The sequence below is a fragment of the Vombatus ursinus genome, unplaced genomic scaffold (genome assembly GCF_900497805.2).
Source record: "Vombatus ursinus unplaced genomic scaffold, bare-nosed wombat genome assembly UNPS02014841.1, whole genome shotgun sequence".
NCBI classification, from domain to species: domain Eukaryota; kingdom Metazoa; phylum Chordata; class Mammalia; order Diprotodontia; family Vombatidae; genus Vombatus; species Vombatus ursinus.
The window spans coordinates 23,499,748-23,518,031 of record NW_020954619.1 but is presented as its reverse complement, the minus strand read 5'-3'; the positions used below and the strand labels follow the sequence as shown (position 1 = coordinate 23,518,031).

General features: G+C 33.3%; 1 protein-coding gene across 1 annotated transcript in view; it reads left to right on the top strand.

Moving 5' to 3' along the window:
* Nucleotides 1-15,629, top strand: part of AGPAT5 (1-acylglycerol-3-phosphate O-acyltransferase 5) — a 74,555-nt gene extending 58,926 nt beyond the window's left edge. The window contains exons 7-8 of the mRNA XM_027840413.1: nucleotides 8,536-8,659; nucleotides 11,513-15,629. Coding sequence (XP_027696214.1) covers nucleotides 8,536-8,659; nucleotides 11,513-11,738 — 350 coding nt within the window. The 3' untranslated portion in view covers nucleotides 11,739-15,629. The remainder of the gene's footprint in view (nucleotides 1-8,535; nucleotides 8,660-11,512) is intronic.
* The last annotated feature ends 2,655 nt before the right edge of the window (nucleotides 15,630-18,284 follow it).

Here is an 18,284-nt window from a genome sequence, read left to right as displayed (position 1 = left end):
AAATTTATTCCCCCACAAGTCCTTTGGAATTTGCTTACTCTTTTTCTTTAGTCATTCATTTTTTCCCACATTCTGTTTATCTTAGTAAGAGTGATTAGTAGATAGTCTTTTTCAACTTCACTTTGATTTAAGACATATAGTAAACAAAGCTATATCCATGAAAACCAAACATAAAAATAATATATTTATAAAAACAATAACAAACATTGTTACATGCTTATTATATCCTAGGTTCTGGGTTTGCAAGGACAAAACCCAAAAAACAGCAATAGTACATCTGGTGTGAAAGAAACAAAAATAATGATTCAACAAACATCTTTTAAGTGCCCATTGAATGCAATGTATTGGTTCAAATAGTAGAAAAAATTGGAATTCTCATTGTAGTAAGCTAAAACTTGAATTCATTTGTAACTAAACTTCATTTTAATAACATTAATTGGCATTTATGTAATGTCATTTAAAATTGATTTATCTTAATTTATGGGAAGTTTTTTCATAAAAACTGAAAGCACTGTTAACCAATTTTTCTTTCTCAAAAATCTTTTCTTTATTATTCTGTTGATTTGTTCTTCTTTGATTCTACCTCTTTACTTTGTTCTTTAAATGCAAAAGTTTCATTCTTAACCTTTCTGTTCTTTTTTCTCTAATCATTCTCATCTACTAATTTCAACTAGCAGATGGCTAGTGGAGCTAGTTTGGGATTGCAATTTTAATAATCCTCCCATATAAAAAGATACTTAAAGTAAAAACACTAGCACAGTAACTATTCTTTAATGTCATCTCTTTATAGAACACTGTGCTAGATTCCAGTGATAGAAAGAGGTGAAGTGGCCCCTGCAGTCATGGAGTTGAAGTCTAATTAAGGAAATAAGAGTGGTTGAGGCAATACATAGGTACTAAAGGAGTGCCATTGAAAGTAGTTGTCACTGGGAGCTCTGGTAATCTGTAAAGTTTTCATGGAAGGAGGTAAGGCTTAAAGTAAAGGCACTACTTAGAGGAGAGGGGATGGCATTCTAGTTGGGAAATGGCATTAATGTTTGAAGTTAAGAATGTGTGTCGTAGTTCTTGACATAAACAAAAGACCTCTGGCTAGGCTGTAGGTTTCATGTAAGGAAATAATGGGAGTTAAGGTTAGAGAGTAAGAACAAGATTCATCTATGAATCTTTGTGGATCCCCCAGATTGTGGAAGGCCTTGAATGCTCAGCCAAGGAGACTAGACTTTATTCACTAGGCAACAAAGGCAGCTATTGAATATTTTTAGGTAGGACAAAAGGAAGCATGTGGGGAAAAATAATCTGTTAGTGGATTATGATATCCATTTGGCAGGGAAAGGAAAGGTTAAAGTAATGGAAAAGCATATACCCTACTTAACCTTTGCTTCTTGCTCTCAATCTGAGGAGTGTTTTTTAAATATAGAGATAAGACATGTGGGGAATGTAAACCTATTGTGTTCATTGATATTCGAACACAATTTTAATGTGATTTGGGTATCTTTTGGGAAAGTATTTCCCTTTATCTTTAGGCAGCTGATTTGTGGGGGCAAAGAAGAGAATTAAGTGTTTGATTGTCCATATAATTTTAATGCAATGAGAATGATTTAGAATGAATAACTATTCCATTTGTCTTTCACATTAGTTAGGTTCAAGTGTTAAGCAGGAGACTAAGTTGAGAAGTTTCTCAGTTAGAGCAGCCTAAATTTGATATTTCCATTATCTTGTTTCTATAATGAATAATTTCTACATTATATAGTGTGCATTTAGAAGAAGAGTTAGATAGAACTCTAGTCAGCAAAATTTCAATCTAGAAAGAGACTTTTTGGGGCAGCTAGGTGGTGCAGTGGATAGAGCACTGGCCCTGAAGTCAGGAGGACCTGAGTTCAAATCCAGCCTCAGATCAAACACTTGACCCTTACTAGTTGTGTGACCTTGGGCAAGTCACTTAACCCCAATTGCCTTCAAAAAAAAAAGAGACTTTTTGACTTTGTTGGTCAAATAACTTAAAAAAAAATACCAGAAATTCTAAGCCTGCTTATTCAGTGAAATAAAATATTCATAATGTTTGCAATCTGTTTTCTACTTAATTTCATTAGAACTATATTAGTATTATTAGAGATATTATTGTATAAGATCCCTGCTCTGATAATTACTTGGCTATGTGATCATAGTCGATCACATAAACTTTCTGAGACTCATCTGTAAAATGAGAGTGTTTAGGTGATCCTCTAAAACTTAATGATCCTATTTATTTCTCCAATTTCCATCCTAACTTTTTATCATTGAGAATATTTTCCAAGTTTTTCCCATTATCTCCTCAATGTCTTGAGATTGTTGTATCAGGGAAGGCGTGATTTAAAAAAAAAATTATAATACAAATAAGCATCATAGATACAATTCTTTTTCTTTTAAAATTTGTAGTATACATTTTGCTAGTACAGGAATGAATAAAAAATAAAAACACAAGAGTTAGTAAACTGCTAAATAGTAAGTAAAATTAAAATTGTTGTGTGACCTCTATCCAACTTGCATTTATCAGGCATATTTAGAATTTGCCAGTTCAGTTAGCTGTTATTATGATATGGAATGACATGTTATAAGATGTTGCTCTTATGTATTTGGGGAATGTAACTCAAGAGATTAATTAGTAACCTATTTTAAACCCTGTACATAACTCTCCTCCATTGAAAAATAAAAGAAAAACAAGATCCTTTCAACAAATAGGCATAGTCAAGCAAAAATCCTCACATTGGACATATCCAGAAATGTGTGTTTTATTATGTATCTTGAGTCCATTATGTCTTTGCTAGGAAGTGGGTAGCAAACCTCATCATAGATCCTTTGGAATTGTGGTTGCTTCTTGCCTTAATCAGAGTTCATGAGGCTTTCAGACTTTTATATATCTTTATAGTAAAAAAAAAAAACTAATATTTTTCAATCAACAAAAATTATCTTACTCTTCGTCTCCCTTTCTCCCCTTACCCAATTGAGAAAGAAAAAACAAAACTCTTGTTACAAACATTTATAATCAACTAAACAAATTCCTCCATTGGTCATGTACCTTCCATCCCCCTGCCATCCCCCCAAAATGTGTCAATCTGAGTCCATCTCTTCTCGGTCAAGAGAGCATGTTTCGGCCTAACTCTTCTGTAATTGTGGTCAGTCATTGGGATGATCAGAGTTCTAAAATCTTTAATAGTTGTTTGTATTTTACAATAATGTTTTATTATATAAAATGTTTTCCTGTTTCTGCTTCACTCTGCATCAGTTCATTCAAAACTTTCTAGGTTTCTCTACAAGTTATTATTAAGTTAATACAAGTTGTCAACAGTCCGAAAAAAATGCTCCATATCACTAATAATTAGATAAATGAAGGTTAAAATAACCCTGAGGTTCCACCACCCATTACACTGGCAAAGTTAACACAAAAGGAAAATGGTGGTATTAAAGAGGCTAGGGGTAATAGGCAGTTTTAGTTGTAGTGAATGGAGTTGTAGATTGCTTTCAGCCATTCTGAAAACAATTTGGAACCCTGCATCATTTCATCATTTATTTATTTATTTGCTTTTTGGTGAGGCAGTCTGGGTTAAGTGACTTGCCTGGGGTCACACAGCTAGTAAGTGTCAAGTGTGTGAGGCCAGATTTGAACTCAGGTCCTCCTGACTCCAAGGCCGGAGCTATATCCACTTCGCCACCTAGCTGCCCTCTTGCATCATTTCTTAAGGCAAAATAGCATTCTATTACATTCATATACCATAGCTAGTTTAAACATTCTTCCAATTGATGAGGCTTACTTCACTCTTATTGGTTCATATAAGTCTTCTGGGTTTCTCTGAAACTATTTCATTGACGATTTCTTGCAACACAATAATACTCTATCACATTCATATACTTTGTTCTGCTATTCCTTAATTTTCACTTCTTTGCTGCTAAAAAAAGAGCTGATAAAAAGTATTTTTGTACATATAGATCCTTTTCCTCTTTTTTTAAATCTTTTTGGGCTATAATCTTAGTAGTGGTATCAAAGGGTATCACAATCTAATGTCTTTTTTGGCATAGATTCAAATTGTTATATCATTTGACTGTTGATAACTTGTATGTTTTTCTTTTAAAGTTGCCTGTTTGGCACATTAATGCACTGCTTCAGAAGCTATGGATTTATCCAGTCATCCTATTAAGCAACTTGGAACTATGCTTGAAATGTTACTAAACTGTATAGCCCAGGGGTGGGAAATCTGTAGCTTCGAGGCCACATGTAGCCTTCTAGGTCCTTGGATGCCTTTTGACTGAGTCCATGTTCTACAGAACAAATCTTTTTATTAAGGGGATGATTTGTTCTGTGAAATTTGGATTCAGTCAAAGGGTCAACTTGAGGACCTAGAGGGCCACATGTGACCTTAAGGGCACAGGTTTCCCATCCCTGTAGACCCTTTGATCTATACCTCAAAGAGATAAAGCAACAGGAAAAAAGATCTATATGTACAAACATATTTATAGTAGCTCTTTTTGTAGTGGCAAAGAAGTAGAAACTAAGGGGATACCCAACAAATAGAATAATAGGACAAATTACGATAAATTAATATTATAGAATAATATGGTTTTGTAAGGAATCATGAAAGGTTGGACCTGGGATGACTTTTTTTTTTTTTTTTTGGCTAGGCAGTGGGATTAAGTGACTTGCCCAGTGTCACACAGCTAGTAAGTGTTAAGTATCTGAGGCCAAATTTGTACTCAGGTCCTCTTGACTTCAGGGCTGGTGCTCTATTCACTGTACCACCTAGCTGTCCCCCCGCCTCCTTTTTTGTTTTTTGCTGACCTGGGATGATTTTAATCATTGTGAACCAATGCAGAGTGAAGTGAGCAAAAGCAGAACAATTTATATAATAATGATTTTGTAAAAATGAACAACTTTGAAAGAATAACTGTGATCAAACATTTGACAAGCCATGATTTCAAAGTGCCGAAAAATGAAACATGCTACTTAACTTCTGTCAGAGAGGTAATGGGCTCCAAATGCAGAATAAGACATACATTTTTGGACACGAACAATGTGGGGATGTGTTTTGCTTACTAATTTGTTAAAAATTTTTTGCTTTTCCATTTCTTCTCACACACACTCCTTTTGTTGGAGGAATTGGGTTTTGGAAGGAAAACAAAATAAATGCTTTTAAATTAAAAAAAAAAGATGAAAAATGCTTTTAAAAACCTACCAATTCATATTCTTTCATCATTTGTCAATTACAGAATGGTTCTTATTTCTATAAATATGAATTAGTGTTACATATCTTGGAAATTAGATTTGTTTTCCAGGCATATCATTCATAGGCCCTATTTAAAAAGATGCATCATTTGTAGTATGTGAGTCTATGCCACACTGCTTAAAAAGTGTTAAGGACATAGTTGTCAGTTATATGGTGAAAATAATGGAGGGGTACATGTATATATAGTAGGCTGTTCAGTCATTTTTCAGTTGTGTCTGACTAATTGTGACTCCATCTGGGCAGTTTTCTTGGCAAAGGTACTTGAGTTGTTTGCCCTTTCCTTCTCTAGACCATTTTACAGGTGAGAAAACTGAAGCAAACAGGGTTAAGTGACTTGCTGAGGCCATTCAGCTAGTCAGTGTCTGAGACCAGATTTGAACTCAGGAAGATGAGTCTTCCTGACTCCAGTCCAGCACTCTATCCACTGTGCCACCTAGCTACCCCCATATATAGTAGTACATGATTAGAGGCTTATCTCTCTTTCTTTACAGGGTTAAAAAGAGAGGTTTCCATAAACAGAAATATTTTCCCATTCTGAAATGTGTTTAGATACGTATTAATAATTACTAGATAGCATTTAGATCACCAACTGAGATTAAAACTCTGAAAAACCCAGTTTTCAGACAATAATAGCAGAAAATTAAAATTTTAACCTTTTTTGTCAAATAAAAACAAATCAATAAAAATAAGGTATTTCTGTATATGTTAGGATACCTCTTTAGGTGCTAATTACAGTATATTAATAAATTTAACTAATTAAAAGTTATGGGTATAGGGAATAATAAAACAAGGAGCAAAACAACCTCTTCTCTCTCTACACTATCTCATCTGGTGATTTCTCATCAGTTCCCGTGGATTCAACTATCATCTCTACGCAGATGATTGTCAGATTTATTCATCCATTCCCTAACAACTCTTCTGTGCTCTTGTTTCACATCATCGCTATCACTGGGCGTCTTAAACGGCAGATCACATAGATATCTCAAATTTAACATGTACAAAATAGAACTTAAATTTCCCCCCAGTTCCTCTCTAACAAATATTACTATAACTATTAATGACTACTATTACATGTTCTCTTTCACTCAGGCTTGTAGCCCTATTGTCATCCTTGACTTTACTCATACTCAAACCATAGATATCCAATCTGTTACCAAGTCTTATCATTTTTACCTTCACAACATGTCTTATGTATGTCCCTGTCTCTACGCTAAGCTGCCACCCAGGTGGAGGCTTCTGATTGGTCTGGTTAGTCTCCCTGGCTCAAGTCTTTTTTTTAAAATTAATTAATTTATTATTAGTTTTCAACAATCACTTTCATAAGCTTTTCAATTTTAAATTTTCTTCCCCCTCCTTTACCTCCTCCCTCCCCAAGATGTCATGCAGTCTGATATAGGCTGTACATTTACATTCCTATTAAATATATTTTCACATTAGTCATGTTGTAAGGAAGAATTAGAATGAATAGGAAGAACCACAAGAAAGAGGAAACAAAACAAAACAGAAGGAAAAAAAAAAAGAGCAAAGAGTATACTTAGATCTGCATTCAAACTCCATAGTTCTTTCTCTGGATGTGGATAGCATTTTCTATCATGAGTATTTTGGAGTTGTCTTAGATCCTTGCATTGCTGAGAAAGGCTAAGTCTATCAAAGTTAGTCATCGCACTATGTGGCTGTTACTGTGTATGATGTTCTCCTGGTTCTGCTCACTTCACTCATCATCAGTCCATGCAAGTTTTTCCAGGTTTTCCTGAAGTCCGCTTGCTCATCATTTCTTACATCACAATGGTATTCCATTACATTCATATATCACAACTTGTTCAACCATTCCCTAATTGATGGGCATCCCCTCAATTTCCAGTTCTTTCCCTGGCTCAAGTCTTAACCCACACTAATCTCCACACTTAGCTGCCAAAGTGGTTTTCCTAAAACATGTTACTCCCCCCAAATCTCTCTCCTAACTCCATGCCCTTTTATTGCCTGCTGTCCCCATGCCTGAAATGCTCTCCCTCTTCATCTTTACCCCCTGATTCTTTAAGAATGAGCTCAAACCCTACTTTCTGTTTTTGTTTTTGTTTTTTTTTTGGTGAGGCAATTGGGGTTAAGTGACTTGCCCAGGGTCACTTAGTAAGTGTCAAGTGTCTGAGACTGGATTTGAACTCAGCTCCTCCTGACTCCAAGGCTGGAGCTTTGTCCACTGTACCACCTAGTTGCTCCTCAAACCCTACTTTCTGGAAGAAGCCTTTCCCATTTTTTCTCCCCTTCCCCACAAGTACCTTTTCTCTGAGTTTATCTCATATTTGTACTGTAAGCTTCTTGATGGCATACATCATATTTTTGCCTTTATTTCTGTTTGTAGGGCTTAGTACAGAGCTTAGCATTTTGTAAATGCTTAATAAACACTTGTTGACTGACTGATCTATCTGTAATCCCTAGGATGCATCTTCTCTTTAAATACACATCCATCAAGGGACTCCATAGTCATGTTCTCTTTGAGGCAAACCACCTCAATAAATTACAATAATTAAAAAAGAAAACTTCATAATTCACATTCCTTTCCTTGAGAATTTTCCCATTTCTCAGCTTCCTCTTCTATTCTGGTATTCCAGTACACAACTTTTTTTTCCTCTTTCTTTAGCATCACAGACAAATGATGGTTCTATAACTCCCAATTTCTCTCCTACCCTGGGACATATGCATATCTAGTTATCAGCTGTGTAAGAAATGCTAAGTTAGATATAGTTATAACATGACAGTTGTGAGTTATATTAGATTATAATACTTCATCTTCCTTGGAAATTTTAGAGTAGTAGACTAAACAGTTTCTGTTCCAGTGAATGGGGAGAAAAATCAGCTGAATTGTAAAGAGATTTCAAAGGGTATCCCAGTTTTGTCTGGATGATATTATAATGAAACAGGGAGAGAAGATTGCATCTGAAGAGAAGAATTGATCCTGCTGCATTCTAACTTCCTTTTCCTTTACAGCCTAGATCCCTAAATTTTTCAACTGTTTGCTTTTTACAAGGTCTTTGTTGCTGCATCATCATGAAAAACAGACTCAGTATCTTAATTGTCATTGGAGGAATTTTACATTTTCCTCTATTTTTAAGTGAAAAATATAATCTATCATCAGTTTAATTATAATGCCTTCTGAAGTTATGGCAGAAGTAAAATAAACAGATTTTCACGATTCTATATCAATATGGAACCAAAAAGCATGAATTTTCCATTCATTTCATTAAAATGGCTGTGGGTATCATTTGTCATTTTTTTTTTTTAGAATTTCTATGCAAAGAATGTCCAAAAGTTCATATTCACATTGATCGCATAGACAAAAAAGATGTCCCAGAAGAACAGTTGTCTATGAGAAGGTGGCTTCATGACCGCTTTGAAATAAAAGATAAGTAAGTAATGTGTATACTTAAAACGATTCTGCATGTGACTGAACATCTTCATCTTTAACATCTGAAGACAATTTTTATGCAAACAATGTCTGTTAGATTTCATTCTATGAGTAAGTTAAGTGTCTTCATTTTTATGTGACTAAAAGAATTTTCAAATTGAATTGGCAGTTTTTTCATTCCGAGTTATTTTATTCTCTACACATACATTAAAGAATTTGCTTAGGAAAAGAAAATAATTTTTTTTTTTTTTAGTGAGGCAATCAGGGTTAAGTGACTTGCCCAGGGTCACACAGTCCATAAGTGTCAAGTGTCTGAAGCTGGATTTCAACTCATGTCCTCCTGAAAAAAAAGAATTCTTTTACCATAACAGACAAAACAGAGAAAATACAAAAATGCCTTCAGTCCTGTGTGACCTCTTTCTGCTTCCTCACTGATGGTGACAGAGGGTCAGAAAAAGAGAATGAATCATGGATTGGATGACTTTTAGACCATATAAATATTAACATAACTATTTGTATTCTAAACATGATATTTTTGTTCCGTTCTAATAGTTGGATATTATGGAATAACATTCTTTTAATCTTAATATTCTCATGTAAATAGAAATATAAGATACATGCTAATGACCAATTATAAGGAACTAAATAAGGATAGAATGCTTATATGTTTTATGTATGAAAAATGTAAAACCTATGTCTAGTATTGTTACTAGTAATTATGTAAAAGTTATTTCAATCACCTTTTTCTTTTTTTTTTGTCAATGCTATTCCTATCATCCCTGCAATGTCCTACTCCCTCTTTAAAAACAAACTGAAAAGCTTTATCTTTGTAATAAATAAGCAGTTAAGCAAAATAATTCCATACATATACCATGTCCAAAAACACATGGCCTTTTTCTGTACCTTGAATCCATTACCCCTCTTTCAAGATGTTAGTATTATGCTTTTCTTAATTGATCCTTTGAAGTTGTGGTTGTTAATTTCATTTAGCAGATTTCACAAGTCTTTCAAAGTTGTCTTTCTTTACATTGTGGTTGTTGCTATATAAATTGATTTCTTGATTTTGTTAATTTTACTTGGCATAATTTCATTTAAGTCTTCCTAGCTTTTTCTCAAATTGTTCCTTGTATTGTTTCAAAGCTAGAGATTCTAAGAGGCATGAACTTCATTTCAGACATGAGATAGGAAAGGGGACATTATGTACAATGAATAACAAGTAGACCAGTTTTCAATATAGAAGTTCCAGGGGTGGGAGGTGGGGACAATGTTATAAGCTTAGAAAGTTAGGTTGGAGCTAGATTGTGATGATTTTTTTAAAATGCTAAGCAGAATTTATACTTGATAACTTAAAGCATTATGTAGCACTATATTCCTGGAACAGGACAGGTTCCTAGGGATACAAGGACAAAAATGAAACAGTTTCTGCTTTCATGCAACATTTTTTTGCTATCATCAAAAGTTCTATTTTAGGAACTTCTTTTCCTCTTTGACCTCCTTGGAGGTCTCTTGGTCAAATGGTATGGAAATTTTAGTCACTCATTTCTCAGAATTCCTAATTTCTTTCCATCATTATTGGATCAGTTCATTATTACTCAAACAGTGCATTAATGTACTTGTCTTTGAGCAACATGTCCAATATTGACTTTTCCTCTTTTGGCATATTTTTGCCTCCTTGCTGGATGGGAATCCACAAAGTTGTTTTGATTTGCATTTTTCTTATTAGTGATTTGCTGCAGTGGAGCATAGATCTAGAGCTAGAAGGAATCTCAGAAACTATCTAGTCTAATGCTGATTTTACAAATGAGAAAACGGAGACATAGAGGAATCATGACATCACGTAGGCGTTTGATCACAGGTCCACTGATTCTATAGTCAGTGCCTTTTCTCCTTTACCTCTCTAATTTGCTTCCTCTCTAGTTAGCAATTATTACTTTTTAAAAATGTTTTCTTTTTTCATATATTTTGAGAGTATCTATTAAGGAATGGTTTTTGATCCTTATTTGAATTCCTACATGTTTTGGCTATTAGACCTTCATTTGAGATATTTAAAGCAAAGATTTATTTCCCAGTTAGTAGCTTCTTTTCTTATACTAGCTCAGGGCTTCTTACACTTTTTCCACTCACAACCCCATCAGCACTTCTTAAACTCTGGGTTGCGACCCCATGTGGAGTTGTGACCCACAACTGCATTTATTGGGTAAAAGCTTTTTAAATTTCACCTGATGGAAAAATCTACTCTAACTTTTGTGATTATCTAGATCCCCTTTTATGTTAAGAATTCTTTACTTAGCTCTTGCTGTGAAAGATACATTACTTACGTATGACTTTTTATATTCAGGTTAGGTATTCATTTTGAGTATATTTTGTTTCATGATGTAAAATCTTTGTATAAACCTAATTTCTGCCAAATTGTTTTCCTGTTTTCCCAGAAGTTCTTGTCAGATAGATATTCCTACCCATATAATTCATGTACTTGGTATATTGAATACTGATTATTGAGTTATTTTCATATCTTCCTTATCCATTTTTCTATTTTAAACTAGATTTTTATTTACATTGCCTAGATTTTCCTCTATGTCTCTGCCCCTCTCCTTCCCAGATGTTCTCTTTTCTAACAAAGATTTTTTTAAAATGAAATGATGTTAATTAAATGTAGATTGAAATAATCCACATTTTCGTAGACCTCAAAAAATTTATATTCCTTGAAAATGACGTTAAACTTCCTAACCATATGGCATTATGTTAGCAGGTATTCGCTTTACGTTGTCATTCTATAATACTGAATATATGCTACTAAGAAAGAAATTACCCATAAAAAAAAACAACTTTCCACTTCTATTTTATGTATCCATAGGTTGCTGATAGAATTCTATGATTCACCGGATTCCCAAAGGAGAAGCAAGTTTCCAGGGAAATGTATTAATTCCAAACTAAGCCTCAAGAAAACTTTGCCATCTTTACTATTCTTAGGTGGTCTGACTGCTAGTATGCTCATGACAGAGTCTGGAAGGAAATTGTATGTGAAAACCTGGATATATGGAACCGTAATTGGCTGCCTGTTGGTTAGTATTAAAGTGTAAGCAAATGCTGTCTCCAATCAGTGGAATGAGCTATCCTGTCTCTTGAGAGACAGCTGCACATTTCACTAAACTGTTTCCTGAATTTATAAAGAAGTGTAAATAAAGCCTTATTGACTGAACATTGGATAAATTACAATTTGTGACTTCAGCCTATTTGTGGTTGGTCTTGGATAAGCATACGTAATTTTACAAGTTTACTCTTGAATTTGCTGTAAAGTGAATAGATATACTGAGTTGTGTTATACCTTGCATTCCCCATGAACTTAATGTCAGTTTTGGATGAACTACAGAAAATTAATGGAAGTGTATAGCTTGTTATTTTTTATGTAACTCAAGTTGATCAGTGAATATATTCCTGGATATTAATTTGCAGTATATATTCTTCCATTTTTTTTTTGTTATTTTAGGTTGGTTTTTTTTTTCCACAACTTGTGACTTTATTAATTGTAGCTAACAAAGCTAGTATTTTGCAGTTATGTGACTTTTTTTGTTGTTGGTCAGTGTGTTTCTTCACAGAAGTCTAAGAAATTAGTACCTAGATAAGGAAATGTATAAAGACACAAGAAATGTTTATGGGGAAGAAGCTCTTTTTACCTAGTCTTTTCATTATTTCATTATTAGCTGATTTAATTACTTATATATGTAAAACATTTCACTATGTCTATTTTTAATCAAATTAGCCTAATTTTCACACCTTGTGCTGTGCACAGAAGAATGTATAAAGTATAATGAAAATTAAGTCTAAGCTAAAATTGTCACCCAACCAAATTGTAGGAAAACATTTTTAAAAATTGTTCAGTTTAATAAAGATTTCAGCTAAGCTAACTAGAACATATGTGCCATAAATAGTAGATCATTTAAGTTTTCTGTTACTTCATAATTATCTGAGCAATCAATTTGAATTGTATGTTTATTCTTTTACTCTTAATGGGTCAAAAGTATATTTGAGGTAGCATAAAGCACTCAAATGTTTCTGCTAAACTTTTAAGCATGTGCCTTTTGCCTACTAGTTTGGTTTTTAACTTAATATTTAGTAAAAAAAGAAAATTATTTTTATTTTACTATCATATAATTCCATTGACTATCATATAATTTTCATTTGAATTAGAGATTGTAGTGTTGATATGTATGGTTTATACAGTAGACTATTAGTAAAAGAAATCCATAGCCAGCCAGTATTTGTCCTGCTTAAAATTGAACCCTTTGTTTGGAGGTTCTCACTGCTACTGCCAATGCTCTTTGCAGTTGTCTCACGTCAAGAAATTCTTGTTCCTGGAGGCAATGGGATATTTATTCCATCAAGCAGGACTAAGGGAATGATCTTCCTTTAGAAAATGTGTTTTTTTTTTTCCAATTCTGTTGGAAAAATCTTGACCTGGCCACAAGGCAAAAGATTAATATTGCTCTCCTTGATTCTTTGAGTTTTCCATTTTAATGGGGTTTGTGGCTCACTGAATCAAATTAAGAAATTGCATTTTGACAACTGAGTCATTACACTCATCAACCATAGAACAAGATATGGTTTGCAATGACTGTTTTACTTTTTTTTTTATTTCTTATCATTTATAGTAGTCCTTTAGGGTCACAATTCTAGGTTTAGATTTGTTAACCCTGGGTTTTTGTTACTGGATTTGCAGCATCAGTGACTAAGGCAAGAGACGCTAATTAAATCATGATGAATCATGAAAACAATTACAATAAATAATGTTTAATACAATACAGTGTGCTTCTCTGAAAACAGAGTGAGTAAACTATATTTTAAGTAACAGCTTTGAAGACTTAAGTATGGCATACATAAGCAGCATAAAATTGGTTTAACTCTGACATAGGCAGATCTATGTGCGGTGTTATAATGCCAAACTTATTTTAAACTTCCTTTACCATGAAATTTAGAACAAATTTTTTACTGTCTTTGAAAATGTTTTTAAGACTCACAAGTACACACACACACACACACACACACACACACACCACAGCTAGTTAAGTTAGGATAATAATCAAGCTCCACAAAAATAATTATGATATTTATTTTTCACCTAATAACTGGATATCTAGTTGGTGTACCTTAGGTAAAATTTTAAAGTGCATTATTGTTTAAGTTATGTTCTTCCACAGTGATACAAAATAGCAGTGTGACTAGAATGAAAATCATCTTGAACATCTGGCTCTTTGATTATGCTGACACACTTTTCTCACAGACTGGAAAGCCTAATAAAATAATTCTTATTTTATAAGTTCATTTGCTTATGTATCAAGATGTTTGGAAAATTAGTTGCTCTTAACATGCACTGATATTAACTTGAATTTTTTCTTATTAAGGTCAAGGGCCCCCTGCTCATATTTTTTGTTTTTACTTTTAGTGAAGTATTCTCATAAAATATCCCTTTAAGCTTTTGTTTATATCATTGTTTACAGCTGAATTATCGCTTAGTTATTCTTTACAAAATACAATCACTGTGTATGCATCTTGTGCTTTTCAGCAAAAGGGTTTGTGTGAAAGTCAGCAAAATAAAAACTTTCCGTCTCTTATGTCTGTGCTACTTAAAATTTTGTGAGCTTGAAATAATTCATGAGCAATTACATGCAGAGAACAGGTGTTGTAACTGGCTATACTTTCAGAACTTTATAAAATGGTAATCTTTTTCTAAGGTATGGTGAGGAGATAAGTATTTTTTCATAGACGATCATACCCCAAGTGCATAAGATTTTTTTTTCTGTGCATCTAAGTTAACAGGTATTGTTTATGATTAAGGGTAGGAGGATTTTGGAGCGAACTTGCTGGCAACTTCCTGGACAGTTATTTGTGCAATAGTAAATTAATTACTTGAGGGCTAAAAAAAAGTTCAGTGAGTAAAAATGCCAATTCCAGCCATTCATTGTATTGAATCATATCCTTGTATCAATGATGTTCTCACATTTTCTTGTCTGTGGTTTCTTCTTTAAGAAACGTGCCAAATAATTTTATTAGACACTCTTTCTTTTGCTGTTTATATAATTTTAATTAATAAATGATTTTGCTGCTCTAAATATAAAAAGCAAGGCATAACTCCATGCCTTCTCATTTGCATTTTGCAGATTATTTGTTAAAGATGGCCAAAATAACCAGATTAACCATTTTATTGTTTTGTTAACTAAATGCAGACTCATATATCTTGATGTGTATTAAACACGTATTCATTGAAAATTTTTAGGTCTAGGTAGTATTTCATATGTATAATTTTACATCAGATATCAAAAGTCATCAAATAAATATTTGTATGTGATGAAATATAGTATATAAGGGAAATGTCTTTGACATTTATTCCTAGTGATGTAAAATGTTTTTCAAGTGCTTAATTCAGTCTGTTTCATAGAAATTTGTCTATTAGTGTAAATTACATTTCAGGGTGTATTTAGTTGGGGCAATTTACTTATGATGAGCAAAATATATTTTCAGATCAGAATTTAGCTAAATCAGTATCACAACCTGCCATTTAAGGCAATTTGCATCATATAGAGACTTATGATATAAAAAATGCAAATGAAGAACTTGGAATTTCATCATCCTGACTGAGGAGGTTTCCAAATATATGGTAGTACATAAGCAGAAGATCTATATTACTAACCAAATTTTTCACTTTTCAGCCGCATAATTTGGAGTACTGTGGACCATGTCATTGATTTAATTTTTTCAGATTGGTCACCTTGAAATGCCAGCTATTTCATGTAACTTAAGGATGAATGGATAAAATGTTTTAAATTTTTGCTATAAGTACATAATTCCTGTAGGACTTGAATTTTAAGTCAAATGATTTGGTTATTATCCTGAAGAGAAAGAAATCTGAAACTATTTTCTAGGTAGCCACACAAGAAGAGAAAACTCCTTTACCCCTATTCTATTAAAAAAAAAAATGAATGAGGCCTGGAGGGAGGAGACCTGGATCTTACTCTAGCCTTAATTAGCAATATGACAATGGACAAGTTTCCTCATCTAAATAATGTGTATATCACCTACCTCACAGGGTTGTTGTGAGGAAAGCGCTTTGTAAAACTTAAAGCGCTATAGAAATTTATGTTACTATTGGAATAGGAATTGATGTGATATATAGTGGTTCCTTGTATGAATTTGTTGACAGTTATCAGTTCATTACTCAATATTAGTAGCCAAATTTTTAATACTGTCTTAATTTACATGTTCTTGTTGTGTATGTGTAAAAGATGTATCAGTATGTTTATTTAGACTTTCATATTTGAAGGTAATGCTACATCCTGATATGATTATTATTTGTGTTCAGTCCCAGCTGGAAAGACTTGCCTGATAGTCATGCCCACATTATGCATACATGAAGAAGCCACAGAGCACTGTGTTATGCAGTGTTTGGTGATCCTGGCTGTTTTCATGCCACCTGGGCTAGCCCTTTCCTATTCAGGATGAAAAGTGCTCGTGCTTAAAGTTTTTACTTCTATTCTCTTATCAGAATTTTGAATGTAGATTTACTACTACCTCTATATCTTAATAAAGGTAAGAAGATCAGTTTTAAAATTGTATTTTATAATCAGTTTTTAAGTCGTTTGCAAAATGCACAGACTGGACCTAGTTAATTTTTGTTTACTGAGATGGATTCATATTTTATAAGAGGTTTTCAAATATTGATGTGGTAGAAAGAGCCCTGGTTTGGCATCAGAAGAGTTCACTATAAATCCTGACTCTTACTACCTATATGTGATCATTCGAAGGCAAGTTACCTCCCCTCTCTGGGCCTCACTTTCCTCATTTGTAAAATGAAGGAGCTAGATATGCCATCCTATTCTAAATTTTATGAATTTCATGATACAATGACCTATTAAGCTTAAATTGGCATGACTTGATAATTTAGCACATATATTTACCACAACTTTTGAACAGAATTTCATTGTTTTAAAAATATTTTGTGTGTGTTCTTTTAGTCCTAAGGAGATATGGGTAAAATATGTCAAGTTTTAAAATTATTCCGTTTTGTATTATTTTCCCTTGTCATTCAATACCCCTGTAAATAGTTTTATAAAATTAAGTTTGCTTTTTGTAATACTTATGGAAATGAAATGCTTCATCAGTGGTTTTTTTTTTTGTCTCTCACAAATACAGTATATTTTAAACAATTACTGTGGCCTTCATTTAGAAGTGAATGGTGACATATCTTATGGTAACTAAAAGAATAAGGGATTAAATTCAAACATGGATCAAATTACATATAATGAATTATAAGTTACAACTACAAGGAGTCTTCATTTTGAAAATTTCAGCTGTTGATATCTTATGGGTGTGCAGAAAAAAATTAAATGGATAATTTTAAAAACCCAGAGATTTCAGAAGTTTAAATTTCAAGTAAGAAATTTATGGGAAATAGGAGAGAGAAGCAAAGAAAATTAACTAAATTTGAAGAAAGTGTTCACATAGAATCTTATGGATATTATAGAGAATTCTCAAAAGGGAACACAGTGATCCCACAATGTTAATGCGGAGCATTAACAATTTTTTTTTTTATCCAACAATCATCCTTCTCCCTCAGTAGTCTAGGTTTTCTAATGTTGTCAAGAACAAAACATCAACTCGTACATTTGATGTCTTTACTTATGGAAGTTATTTTTAGTTAATGTGAACTGTTTCAGTCCCTCTGTCCCCTTACTACCCTGCTCAAGAATCCAGCCTTCTCTGGTGGATTTGATCCTCTCAAGCAGTCTCATTCAGCCTTTGTTATTTGCTATTACTTTAACATATGATTCCACTATTCAACTCGGTTGTAAGTATCTTGAGGATAGGAGCTAAAGGAAATACTGTTTTGAATTTCTGCATTCATTTGAAAATGTGGAAAATTTGATTTTGAATTTTGATCACTTGAAGATTGGGATAAAAAAGGAAGAGAAAATACTGTATATTGGAAAGTGGTTAATTTTTCTCAAGTAAGATGCTACAGTTGGCTGAAAAGGAAACAGCAGTACTCTTAGTAGGTACTTTCCTCCTTTTATTAGAGATAAAGTTAGTGTTACATGAAAAGGTAATTGAAACTGATTTACATGAATGCTCATGAATACTGAGAAACTCATTTAAATATCTACTTGATGGAAAGGGAGATCAGGGTAATTCTCTCTAGGTCTTTAATTACCAGCGAACAAGGTAAAATTTAAAAAGAACTATATAGATGCTAAGAGTACTGAATGAAAAGGGATAGAATGTTTATTACACCAGTGGTCTATGAAGATATTTTGCAGTAGAGCTTTTAAGGGGTTAAAAAAGGGGTATGTGAGCTAAACTGATTCTTAGAAAATTAGGTTAGCTATGTAGTATTACAGAGGTGAGAATGATAGTTCTTACATAAACACAAATCCTGTGCTCATGCTATTGCCTGACTCCAGTCTACATCAACTGAAATCCTATGCAACCCCCAGGGCCTAATATTTTCATGGTGTTTTCCTTGTTCTCTCAATCAGAAGTAATCCCTTCTGAGAGTTCTTCCCCTGTTCATTATCACAGATTACATGAGAGAGAGAGAGAGAGAGAGTGTTTTCCTTAAGATAATGGATCATGTC